The sequence below is a fragment of the Scatophagus argus genome, chromosome 2, assembly GCF_020382885.2.
Source record: "Scatophagus argus isolate fScaArg1 chromosome 2, fScaArg1.pri, whole genome shotgun sequence".
In the NCBI taxonomy this organism is placed as follows: domain Eukaryota; kingdom Metazoa; phylum Chordata; class Actinopteri; family Scatophagidae; genus Scatophagus; species Scatophagus argus.
In genome coordinates this window covers 13392678-13406630 of record NC_058494.1, presented here as the reverse complement: position 1 = coordinate 13406630, position 13953 = coordinate 13392678, and the positions used below count along the sequence as shown (strand labels likewise).

The 13953-nt window shown below is 40.4% G+C and overlaps 1 protein-coding gene across 3 annotated transcripts in view; it reads left to right on the top strand.

The window, feature by feature from the left end:
* Nucleotides 1–13953, top strand: part of rhbdl3 (rhomboid, veinlet-like 3 (Drosophila)) — a 53382-nt gene that overhangs the window by 20917 nt on the left and 18512 nt on the right. For all 3 annotated transcript variants that reach the window (XM_046410877.1, XM_046410860.1, XM_046410869.1), the window contains one exon: nt 8399–8557. In XM_046410877.1, the coding sequence (XP_046266833.1) occupies nt 8399–8557 (159 nt within the window). The remainder of the gene's footprint in view (nt 1–8398; nt 8558–13953) is intronic.

Here is a 13953-nt window from a genome sequence, read left to right as displayed (position 1 = left end):
ATATTATTAATTTTGTGAGGCTGTGGTCATATATCAGTATATATATATATATATATATATATATATAATTTTGACCTGATCAGGAAAAGTTAAGAAGTCACCAAAGCTGTTACAGATCATGCTGAGGGGAACATAATAGAGCTAAATGTTATGTAATCCATCCAATAGTAACTGAGCAGTTTGCAGAGAATCATATATACCAACCTTATGGTGGCACTAGGGTAAAAGTTATAGGATCACCGAAGCTGTTACGATAGGTCTTCTGGGAAATCTAGCAGATATAGTTCACTGAATTAAAAAATCTTTGACCTGCTGGTAGCACTAGATGAAAGGTTAGAAACATTCATCCTCTGGCACCATGAATATATGCACCAAAGTTTCTGGCAATCCATTGTCAAGACATTATTAAAAGCACAAATGTCTTACATTGGTCACCATGATGACATAAGGATTTCCATCCATGATGCCTGATTGTCCCCCAGTCTTAACTGTGGTCTTCTTGGCTGTCAGTCTTAGTGTTCGACTTTTCACCTCACTTTTACTGCCCCCGTGCTTCACATTCAGAGCTGCCGCCCGCTGACAAGCTGTCGACTCTACTCAACCTGAACTAGCCTTCTGAATGAGAACTAAGTCTCAAGTCAGATGATTAGCCCCAAAACCACAGAGCACCTCCCAGCTTTTGGCCAGTAGTGCTGATAAAGTGCTCTTTCAGCTATATAATGAGACAAAAACGTGTGTGTGTGTGTATGTGTGTGCGTGTGAGTGAGAAAGAGAGATAGAGAGAGAGAGAAACAAAAAGAAGATATCACACAATTAAAAACCTCTGGTGTCAAGTCTGAAAAGCCTGATTAACGTGAGAAGGTGTGTGTGAGAGTGTTTCCATTGTTCTTGCTGTGGCAGAGTGTGTCTAAGTATGTATAAGTGATGGCTGGTGAATTAACTGCCCCGTGTTCTCGCCTGTCCTCCCTGGTGCATCAGTGTAATTAGCAAAGAGACTAACGAGCTTTTCCCATTCTGACGAGCCTGGCTTTTTATTAGAACAGCTAATTGCTTCACATCAAGGGAATACTCAGGCTTTGTGTTCAAGAGGCACCAGGAAACAAAGTAACTGCATTTTGCATTTTGTCAGTGTGTGTGTGTGTGTGCTAATGTGCTGCTTTGATCATGTCTGCATTCACACAAGTGTATTTAAACCTGCATGCTGTTATGGCTGCCAAGCTCTCTGTGTATTTAGAATGCCATGTCATTAAAACTGTTGGGGTAATGGTCAGCTGTTCCAATACTTTTGTCCACATAGTGTATAATTGTGAACATGAGTAAAATAGTGTTTCCTGTACATCTGTATGCACTTTTACATGTGTTTGTCTCCCATGACCCCAATTAACGGACAGAGAAAATCATATGAACATTCCAAATGTTAGTGGACCAATAGCTCAAATTCTGACGGTGAAATGAGTCATTTTACACGGGTTGGGACATTCAAAAAAGAAAAAAGAAAGAAAAAAGTATCTACTGTCTTATAGCTGCTTCTTTCGCAGCGTAAGAGCCTTCTTGGACAGTGAGTGTCATGTGACGTCATTAGTTTGGCCACCATATGACTCCAAACTGGTTAGGGTTCGGGCTTGTTACTTGCCCAAGCTTGTTATTACATATACACCATACTGATCAATGATCTTCGTCCCTTCACAAGGACATACACAAGTCGTTACTATTAATCACAGGATTCATTTCAGTCCTAAATATCTACTGTTTTTCCACACAAATCTTTAATTTTAGCCAGACACGCTTTTCATTTTAAAAATGTAGCAACACCAGCAGCCGGCAGTTCAGTGGGAGAACCCTTATCATTAGGAGAGTTAAACCCTGCCGGCTCCTGTTACAGTGTCAGCTACTGGTAATTAGTCTGTCTTGGCTTTAACGTAGTGACTCCTTATATTAGAGGCTTGCAATTGTAAAGAAATGCTCTATATGGATAATACCTGGATAATCCCTTGTTCTGTTTGTGGGTCAGCAGATTGAGCAGGTAGAGGCCGTGTTTTACCTCACAGTCCTTTTAATAGCAATAACTCAGAGGTGCACACTGTCTGGCTCTGTGGGAGGATTGTGAGTAATTATACTGCTGCATGGACTTTATGCTGACTGGATTTTACCACAGCAGTTATTTGTCCAGAAGAAAGCAATAATAATGTACAGAGATTCAATAATATAGTAATATACTTTTGAGATTAATACCCAAAATAACAGCATGTAAATAAATATTCGAGATAGGTACAGTTTCGCAGAATCATATTGTAATGTGACTATGCTTTTGCAGACATGCAGTTTATAACAGTAATAACAACAGGAAGTTTTCTATGTAGTGACACATGTGCTATGTACATACAGTAATATAGAGAGCACTCACAATGGGTTTATGTTCTTCTTCTGATGCTTGTTGATGCTGCCAAAAGTATGTTGCCTTCTTGATTTATTTTTGGCAGTCTGTCCTCTGTTCCACTGTCATTGTGACCATGCAGACACTCGGGGACAGCTGCTGCTCCTGTTGCTTAGGTGAATCATCATTGCATTTTCAGTGAGTCATGTGACTTGCTATGCTGATTAAACATGATGATGCCTGCTACCCCACCTCAGTCTGGAGGATGTTTTTATTAAGAAGTTTGACAGTCATGACAGCCTCAGGCAGCAGCCATGTGTTGTGCAGTGTTTTTATTGCTTTATGTCTTTTCCCACCAATTTTCTTGTTGATTTCTGGTACTGGACAACTTAAAATATGCTTTTTGGGAAGGCCTCAGTATGATAGCTCATTGGTTGTGAATGTTTTGTGGCGTTATGTCTGCACAGGGATTTGTGTGTGTGTGTTTGTGTGCGTGCCTGGTTTAATCTGAGGGATTTCTTGTCAATTTCTGGTACTGGATATGCTTTTTACAGCAGTAGCAGCATAACAAGCAGCACCTGCTGATATGCTGCGTGCCACTGCATCCCATGAGACAGGTCACACATGTTACACAGCTGAATGACTGCTTCATGCCTGTTACTGAGCCTCTGTGGTTGCATTATTTTCCTGTGTAAAATTCTGTGACTTTAAAGGGGATAAGGCCTGTTTTCCTCCCTGTCAGTTTGTTTTAGGGCATTTCAGAAGACAAAAAGGAGTGAAAGAGGAGCTGACAGGATGACTTGCGGTGAAGATCTCATACCAATTCAAAGCCAACATTTTGGGATTACTCTGTGCAGTTTTCCTGTAGAGCTCCTAGGGGTGCATCCTGTCCGAAATGTTGTTGATATCAAAGATTTTTCGGAATTTGTTTTCATCCCCTGGTGTTTTTGGGGTTTGGTTTTTTTTTTTGCCATTTCCTTTAAAAAAAAAAAGATTGCTTGAAAGCACATACCCATGATGTTGCACTGGACAGATATAAAGGAGAAAAGATTAGAGAGAAGTTTTGATTTATTCACTAATTTACAAGAAATTTGAAGCTGTGCTCTTGAGGGTAAAATGCTGTACTTCGTCTGAGTTATTCTGCAGTGTTTCCACTTCCCAGCTCTCACTACATCAGCTCTTTAGTACTTGACAGGGTCAGTGTGTGTGTGATGTAGACGTAGGGGGATTAGAAAGTGGCCACCAGTTTCCTGTGTGTAGACTGGGTTACTCACTCTTTCTCTTAATTAACTCTTCATTTACACCGCTTGCTTCCTTGTAGCTTGTGTTTACTGTTCCATATGACAGCTCAGTGGCACCCTAAGGCTTGTGAACAGTGACCCGCACCAGTCCGTGTCAAATGTCAGAGGTCAGTGAAAGTGCCAGAGGTCAGCCAGGACCGAGAGTCAGAAGTGAAGGTGATCAAAAAGTGACGTTATGCCGAGTCCCTCTCTCTCTTAGATTTAATGGGAAAACAGTTTAATAGCTTGTAATCAACCACAGAAGACTTGATAAGGCTGAATGGAGTTGTTTGAGGTAATTGAAATACACAACAGCAGTAACAATAAGCAAGAGAAATTGGACAAGCTTTTCCAGCCAGTCTAAATAGTCAGAGTATAAAAAAAAGCAGTAGAAAGTAGAAAGTTTGTTGACTTTTTTTCAAAGGTCTTTACATGACTCAGTCTGTCACCCTGAGGGCTAGCAATAATCAAATTTACGTTGTTTTGAGCCACCTTTTGTATATTTCGTACCTGCTACTTCATTTCTCCAGACTCTGTGCAAACTTGGATTCTTCCTTGAATACTTTTACTTAAATAAAACTCTCAGGCATGCCCTCTACTTCCTTACTATTCAGCTTTATGAAAATGAGGCAGAAGACAAAAATCCTTGCATTGTGTCCAATCTGACCCCACCCCCCCATCCACCACAGCCAAAACCAACCCTCTTCCCCCCCTCCTGCCTCTGCTGTTTTTCTCTTCTGCAGTGACATGAAGCTTCTGGAGAAGGTCTTAGCATGAAAGCTCATTGGCTGTGAATGTTTTGTGGTATTATGTCTGCACAGGGATTTGTGTGTGTGTGCCTGTTTTAATCTGGGGGATTTGCTCCCTTTGCCGTTTGCAAAACAAGCCCTATGGAGCAGAGACAACCTAGTTATGGAAATGAAAAATGTGCAGGGATAAAAGTTCAGGCAAATTCACAATCTGGTGAACGTTCGCACATGCCCGAGCTAAATACTTGTCAATATATAAGTACTGCATTACCCAAAGTCCCCTCCTCATCCATTTGTATGTGTAGTTTCAGTGATACTCTAACTGAGAAAATATGTATCTGCTGTATTTTTTTTTAGCTGACAATGACCCATTAATGCCATTACAAACTGTGATTAAATAGATAAAAGACAGAAATAATGGCAGCACAGTTGGTACAATTGAGCAGAGCTTTATACCAAACATATAATCAATAAATCAAAAGAAAAACTGATTCAAATTAACAGATAAAGAAGATGATTGTGACAGCCTGACTACTGAGATTTCTCTTCAGTCCTCAACATGTGCCAGTTTTAGTTTGTGTTATCATTGTATCATATAGTGTCCATCTCTGCATGGACCTCTGGGTGCATTAGACGGAAATGATCACTAATTGGAGTGAAGGGATTGGGTAAACCTTGCATGAAATTGCCGTCGGAGGCCCCATTGTTGCATGTGTGTGTCTCTGTGCTGCTGCACTCCCAGCAGTCAGCCTGTTGACTTCAGAGAGTGCTCACTCAACTATGAAGCCTGTGGTGTGGCAGCAAGGAGCGAGGGAGTGTCTGTGTGTGTGTGTGTGTTTGTGTGTGTGTGTGAGGAAAATAAAGTACGGCTGCCTGCATCTGGGAGTGACAGTAAAAAGAGATAACAGGCAAATTTATTGAGCTATTTATTTCTTCTTCTGAGGGAGCAGACATGTTGGCTTTATAGAGAGGAAAGAGATTGAAGAAGACGGGTCTGAATGGGGGCTTAGGGGGTGTTGTGTGTGGGGTGGGGCGAGGAGGGTGAGAGGAGGGTGACTGGGGTTTTAGGGGGGTATGTTTGCATGTGTGTGTATTGTGTGTATTTGAGAGAGAAAGCTGGGGGAGGTGTGTGTTGAGGGTCTTGGATTGGACTGTAATCCTTTAGTCCTGGTTAGAAATAACCCTGTAAAGGCTGGGACAAACAATGACAGGGACACACACACACACACACACACACAACATATTGGTTTGTTCACACACACTGAGTGGTGAGACTGGCTTTGGCTAACATTACTTCATCATGAGAAAATGTTCTCGGCAGAAACTGGCAGATTTACTGCAAGAGAAGGTTGGTTCTTTCTGTGAAGTTAACATTGTATGCATTGTGCATGTATGTGCGTGTGTGCATGTGTGTGTATTGATAGTGTTGTGCGTATATTGGACTCAGCAGCACAAGTTTAATTATATTCAGGTGTCAGCTTTGTTTGTCTTCGAGGCAGAGTGGTTTTGTAAAAATGCGCTGTCATTTTAAGAATATTCTCCAGTTCAACAGAAATGCATATTATGTCTGCAACACCTCCTTCCTCCTCTTCGTCTTCTGTCAGATGCCATGTCGCAGATGGCACACATTCTGACTGCTTGTCATTACTGAATCGCTCACTTTTGGTAAGGTTACGTTTGTGATCCCCATTTTGCCTTTTCTGACAGATATGTCTGCCTCTGATTTCACCAAAATTCATGTCACGCAGTGTTTTCTACATGCAATCTAGATGAGATAGATCAGTCAATGTAAAGTGGGACAAAAAGTGTGGCAGGTGATAATTTAGAGTTATGATCACATGAAATTGCTTCATCTTATTGTTGTCATTTTATTTTCCTCTCCATTCATGTATGTATTTATTTTTATTGCATGACAAAATTGAATTTCCCAGTACCACTTCAAAAATTACAGCGTGTTTTGCTTTTTTTTTTGAGTTATTGCATGTTAGATTTTATTTTACTAAATCATAAAAGTCTGAACACAAGTTATTATCTTAGGGACCATTTTCACATCATAAACCACAGACAGAACAAAGAGGAGACCTTTTACTAAAAATACCTGTCAAATCAAAGACACCTGAGCAATTTTCCACTTTTCCCTCCATTAAACATATTAGAGGTTCATGTCTTTGTCACAAATGTCATCATGAGGGTCGCACAGGACAAAATATTCCCTCTCTCCTTCTTCAAATCATGTTCGCTTGCACTTTGAAGGATTCCCTCGCTGTCTGCTGTAGTAACAGGAGTGATGGGGGCACGTTCACCTCTTCTGAGTGACTTCTAAGTGTGTCATTGTCCAGTCTTACTATACCTACCATAGTTTACTAAAGACATTTAGGAGATAAGCTACAGCCAGTGAGCCAGACTTGTGAAAACCAGTGTACACATTTAATAAAATGCAGCCACAGGAGCGACACAAAATCAACTGTCAGAACAAGTGTGAATTTACAGGATTATTCCAGCCAGATCTCAAATATGACATTGAGTGGAACGTGCACTGACAACTGTAGCTGTAACAGCAAAGGGAAAAAAAGCCTCATCACTGTTAGGTAATATGGAAAAAAAAACAACATGAGGGAGAGCCAAGACCTCTTCTCCCTGTTGTCCTTTGGTTGAGCACAGAGCACCTGCTGCCAGCCTGGCTTTACTCAGCGTCTGCCAACACCGACATATGGCAAACACACACTCGCGTACACACACAGGCATGAATGCACACAGTCACTATTTCGGGTTCAGGGATGTTGGAATCTGGCAGGCGGCTCATCGTGCCTGAATGTCACATCTTTATGCATGAATGAGCTGTATTTGCACATACAGATATGTGGTTACACTCACATTTGCACCTTTGCACGTATGCATGGCTGCATACACACACACAGGTTCACAGACAAGGAGAAGTAACAGATATTTTCTGTCTGCATCCACAAACAACATGACGTTCAAACAGTGCAGTCCTGGAATATCACATATTCCAGTTGGTCCTCAATTGGACAGACAAAGACGATCACACCGCGCTTGCTTTTTTTTCTGTTTTATCCTTCATTTAAGGGATCAAGAGCACTACTTTGATATAATTTATAACATGAAACAAACAATAATAGTAGAATTGAAAAAAATAATATATTTTTGTGGCACTTTCAATCTAAATTGCCTCTTAAGATTTGAAGCCTCCAGCTACTACGTGCAAAGGAAAGAAAAGGCTGTGTGGGACTGAGATGTCAGCGGTAAAGGAGCTGTGCAGAGGTCTGTTTGCTTTCATGTGCTCAAGTAATCACAACTCTTTTGAATTTCCAGCTTTTTAAAATATCTTTGGTTTTGTCAGAATATCTGGTGTTTTTCAAATGCATTTGAATGCCTCGCCTGTTCCGGCTATGAATGAGCAAAAAAAAAAAAAAAAAACGAAAAACAGCTTGTGGTTAAGTGCAGCTCTCAGTGTCATTTCAAAGTGAAACACAAAGCTGTTAAAAGTTACTGCTGCCTCTCAACAGTTGGGCCCTTTTTCAGCAATTAGAGCTCTTTTACAAAATGCTTATGCCTAAACCACTGCTGATGGGGTTTGGAGCTTTTCATGTTTAGCTACACAGAAATGTATGCACTGGGGGATGCTGACCGCTCATGAACTTCTAACTTGTTTATTTGTATCTCTTGCTTATTTAAAATGCAGCACACGTGTTGTAAGGTTGTCACAATACCAGAATTTCAACTGATCCAATACTAGTATAGAAAAGGGGTTATAAAAAGTCCTAGACAGACAAAATGGGATCATGTTTTGTTCTTTCTTTTTTTTTCTTTGACAACCTTTGTGTGTTGTGCCTATAATCTGTTGGCCACGTTTAGTCAGTTTCAAGCAGACGTGTGCTTGTGTCTATTCTATTCACAATTCCATATTGTTGAAATCAGTCGGGTTACATAAAATTCTATTAATTTCTGAGTTGTCTGTATGTCTTCATTTGCAGTATGACCCAGAGAATTCAGGCTTCATCAGTACAGAGCGGTTCAGGGACCTTCTAGCGACCCACGGCTCTGAGCTTGATCCCCACAAGCTGGAAGTCCTCTTGGCCCTCGCCGATGGCAACGCCGATGGAAAGATCTGCTACCAAGACTTTGTCAACCTGGTGAGATGTTTCAACCTTTTACAGGCTTACTGATAACAGTGTTCAGCAGAAATCAATGCATTATTAGCACCGTGTTTTGATTTTCATTTCAATATCAATAAATTAATTCCTCGTGTTCTCAAAGAGTTTGGTTCGAGTCATTTGACACAGAATCCGATGACTTTTAATTAAGGTGCTGGCAGTGCAGACCTACTAATGACTCCTCGATGACTCCTTGGATGACCACGTAAAACTTTGCAACATGCAGAATTTTCAACTCCAAAAGTCTAAATAAATATTAAAGTGTCACAGAAAAAATGCACCTGACCATTTTGCCTTTAAATCTTATGAAGTTTATTTGAAGTAAAACTTTAAGGAGGTATTCATTATTTCTCTGAATTCACTAGCTTTTATTCCTTTGAAAAATTTTAAACCACATTAAAAAATTTGAAGTGCGCATTATGACATAAACACATGAAACAAACAAGCCTTTGTGTACTCAAATGTTTTGCCATTTTTACATCCAAACCCAAAGGCCACATACCAAGGTTTAGAGTCTTCCTAATATGAAATGACTCTCAGTCTGGTGAAAAATTTCTCTCTTAACTCTCACCTTGCCCCACTTTCAGCTTCACCTTCAAGCTGCAGCCTGCTGCTGATTGCCCATGGTTTCACTCAAGCATCTCCAGCTGTGCTCACTGCCTCATAACCTTCTCATTTTCTGTTTTCCACTGTCTCACTGTTTGTTCCTCATGGGAGGCTGAACTGCTGACCCAGGATAGCGTGGAATGGTCTTGGTGTGGGAGTATTTGTGTGGTACACAATAACTACTGGGTGGTTGAGGGATGGTGTGTGTGTGTGTGTGTGGAGACTGTGGGGAATTCATTGTTGTCTGTGAGTGTGAGCGTGGCCATCTCTCCTTTCTCTCTTGTTCCTCAGAGCTGTTTATTGTCTGATACAGTTGGTGAGGAATGAGGCCTGTAGGAAGCTTGGAAAAATGTCAAAAGGGCTTTTCACTGTCGCTTTCCAATTGGTGCATTCATGTCATGTGGCAGGCTGTGGGTCATGGCGTGCAACTGCAAGTGGGACAGACAGGAATGGGGTGCTGGCATTTGTGTGTGTGTACATTCAGTTTTTTTCTCTTAGTCGCTATTGTGTCCACCCCCTCACTGGTTTATGCATTCATAGAGGCAGCAACAGAACAACAGAAGCTAAAAACAGAGACAGGAATACAGAGAGGGACTGAGGGAGGGACAAAAGAAGTGACTTGTATTCATGACATGTTATTCATGATAATATGATGTGTAATGAATGAATGCGCTGAAACAAACAGTTTGGATTACATTTCACGATTAGTTGTCTTTGAAATATTTGGCAAACTTTTAGCTGGACAAAACAAATATCCTGGAGTTTTCACCATCGTGTTATTGAATAAACTAGTAATCCATTAATCGAGGCACAAAGTGACACGTATTCATAATAATGTGCTGAGGAGATTTTTCAATTAATCAGTCAGTCAACATAAAGTCATTTTATGGCTGCTTTGGTTGTAGTTTAATTGGTACAGTCCGTTTGTAGTAATACCAAAAAAGCTTCTAAAATGTGAATACATGCTGTTTTTCTCCTTTTAAAATCACTTTGATTTGATTACTTTTAGGTTTTCACAAGTTTTGGGCACTTTGAATATATTACCTAAAAACAGATTAGTTGAAGAGAAAATACAGGAAAATACAGCAGATTGTCATTAATGAAAATAATTGTTAGTTTTAGCCCTAGAATCAATAATACAATTAAGACTTCTCCTGGTTATAGGATATACTGTATGAGCAGAAAAAAACAATAATAACTGAAAATAAATGTGGTCACCTGTTTCTGGCTAAATGCTTGTTGTTACTTGTTAGGACTTGAACATGTGAACCCACACTTCTGTGAAAGAGCTTGTAAATTTGATATCAGTATCTAAAGGAATGTAAGGTACGTAAACACAACATAATGGACTTTCACAGACAGGCATCTGCGGTCTCTCAGATTAAGACCAACGGGTCAAAGTTCTAATTCATCCAACAAGTTAATTGGCTGGTTTCTGTCAGTACATTTTCATCTCTTCAGGCCCTCTGCCTCCACAGAAGGAAGAAAAGGAGGAAAAATGAAGAAAAGAATTAGAGGAGAAGGCCAGGACAGACAGAGACAAACTGTGAGGGGTTTATTTGTCGCACTGTCTCTCCTTTGCACTGCAGCTCTTCCATCAGTGTGATTGTCAGTAATTGCCTGCTTGCTGCTCAGTGAGAGTCAGCATTCAAATCACCACTCGTTCCCTCTCTTCACCTCCTCCTCCCTCCATCTTCCCTCAATCTTTACCTTCTCCCTCGGACTCTCTTTCATAAGAGAGACTGAGAGAAAGCATAATCTCTCTCTCTGCTGCTCTTTTTTCCCTCCTTATTGCCTTTCTTCTTCTTCTTCTTCTTCCTGTCCCTCCTTCCCCTGCTGTCTGGCTGTTTCTCTCTCTCATGCATCACACCTTGACTGCCCTGGGTAGAAACTGGCTCAGTCATAAGTTTATATTTCCCAAAATATCTACAGAAAAGGTTGAACCGATCTGTTTTATTCCCCCCACTGGGATGAAATTGTGGAATGATCATGATGGATTCATATCAGCCCTTGCAGATGCTCTTACGTGTGACCTGTACAGTTTTATTTGGCTTGAGATACACTGTAAACTCAAAGCTGGAAATTCTTCCAGTTTCCTCATTCTACAGGAGGGCATTTTAACGCTACAGTGCACAATGATATTTTGGACAATAGCTTTCTTCTGCCTTTGTGGTAACAGTTTGGGGATGACCTTTTCTTTTTTTTCAACATCACAACACAAAATGACATCCATACAGTTTGGCGCAGAGGAACTTGACTGGTCTGTCCAGTCAAGCTTTAGGGTGACACCAGCACCGAGGCCTCGTTCGTACAGACAGTAGCTCTGTGTGAGGAAGCAATCCCTTCCTTTATTTTAATTTGATTTTTAATTTGCAGTGGGTATGCCAACACAGAGGTCCGTCTGCAAAAAGCTAATTAGAATTAATTATAAGAAAACATCAATAAACCTGTGTTTTGCAGCAGTATGTTTTGTGAAACTGTATCGATTCTCAAAAAAACTGCTTCTATTTTTAATTGTTTATCTAAAGAACACTGATATAGGCAATCGATAATCCCTTTGTATCGGACTGAACAAAAAGTAGAGCTGTGATGGTGGGCATTAAGAAAATACAAATGCAGATACCACTGTGTCACCATTACTGAAGTAAATTATTTAGATTTTATGCACATGGTGGTGTGTTTTTTGTATTATGACAGTTTTTCTGTAATTGGATTTAAAAACATATTTCATTATATTGAACTTTATCTCCCGTACCGTGATACACATCATTACCAGTTAGCAGTGATTATGCCCACATGGTTTTAATGCTCTGGTATCCACATTCATTTCACCATTTGGCGTATTTCTGTGATAAAGCTAATACACTTCTGGCACTCTTGCTTTTATTCTCTTTCCCAGTCTTCTTCATCTTCCTCTGTCTCCTTCTTGTTCCATCTGTTTCTCCCTCTCTGTCTCTCACTTATGTCCTTGTCCTCTGACTGTTTTCCATTGATCAAACTGTGAAATTGTTTCGTGCTGGCTGAACACCCATTTGTCCCCTTCACCTCCTCTCTTCCTCTCTCCCTTCTCCCCTCGCCATTGGGTAAACACACAGAACGTCATTCTTTCCTTTGTGCCGTACAAAGAGGAGAGGAATTGCAGTCACTTCACATGAAGAACTGACTGTCTTTACGGAGCATGGCTGCCTGGGGGAGGTCTGCGTGTGTTTGTGTGTGTGCGTGCACATGGGTGTGTACGGTCTGTAAGTGGCCATGGTAACCCATAATCATTTTCCCACAGCTCACTGTGCCCAGCACCAAGGGCGAAATAATTGGCTTTTTTTGATGCTTATCTTCAAACAGCGATACATTCAGACACTGAAAGTCTGAAGAAAACCATCAGCCAACTCGTCATACAGATAGTTTAGAGATATTCTGATTTTGCATCTACCTTCTTATCATGATTTCCTCCTCAGACTGTGTTTGAAATGAGTAGTGATATTTGCCTTGTGTCCACTACCTTGAAACCAAAATGTTCCTTAAACCTCTGATAAGTTTGTCCAGAAGCTTCAAAACACTGGCATGACTTCAAAGTTCTGAAGGTATAGTGACCAGTCATATTCATCCACCTTTTGCTGCTACTACTTTTATTGCTGACAGCCATATTACATTTATCTGTTTTGCCAATCTCTGCTCTTGTTGAAAACAATATCGCTCACACTCGTTGCCTTAAAATAACTGATGCATCAAGGATTTTTGCAATCCTAGAGACACAGTCACTGTGGCAGAGCTGAGTTATGCAGTGTGACTTAAACAGAGCAGAGACTGGGAAAGGAGAGAGACGGGGGGGCAGACAGATAGATAGACAGACACACGGACAGACAGAGAGGTAACAAGACCATGGAAAAGAAGTGGGAATGGAGTCATTGCATTGTCATGGTGAAGAGCACCATAACAATGAATATAAAAGAAATCTTGGAGACAGCAGTGAATTGGGCACAGTATTAGTAATATTTTCTCGTTGCACTTTTTGCTCTATCAATATGTTTCTCCGCATCCTCATTGTGTGTGCAATCTGAAATATATTTAGTATGTATAATGCATCGTTGGCTGTGCTTAATTGGTTAATTAATCACTGATCATAAAAGATAATCTGCCTTCCAAACCAACAGCTTTGGAAGCGATTATTCCCAAGGATGTGCACTCATTATTCTGCATCTAAAAGCCAAGGACACATTTCTGTCATTCAATCATAGATTCTCTCTCTGTGAACTATAACTGATGTCAGCTTCTCAGCCCATCGGAGGTTCATGAATAATTTTAACATGAGATATAGAAAGCAAAAAACATTTCTCAAATCCTCTCAGTAAGCAAATCCACTTTTTTGTGCTGGTGTTGTGCATCTACATTCAACATGTGTGTGTGTGTGTGTGTGTGTTTTGCTGCCTGTATGTTTCCCCACTGTGTGTGAGTGTGCGAAGAGATTCAAGATGAGAAGCACACCATTTGAAAAATGTGACACCTGTGCTATAAAAACGATTGCACTGAATCCAAAAAAAGATGATGCTGCTTTTGAAATGAGCAAAATGAGAGCCAATCATTCAGATTTAAAAAGAATTATACCAGCTGACAGAATCCTTCATCACTGAGAGTGATGTCCCTGCTCTTAACAAATGGGCATGTATAAGATAAGATGATATTAATCTTTAGTGGCTCTCAGTGGGGAAGGAAAGATACATTTAATATGGTAAATGATGATATAATGTGGGATTTGAGATATGCAACAGGTG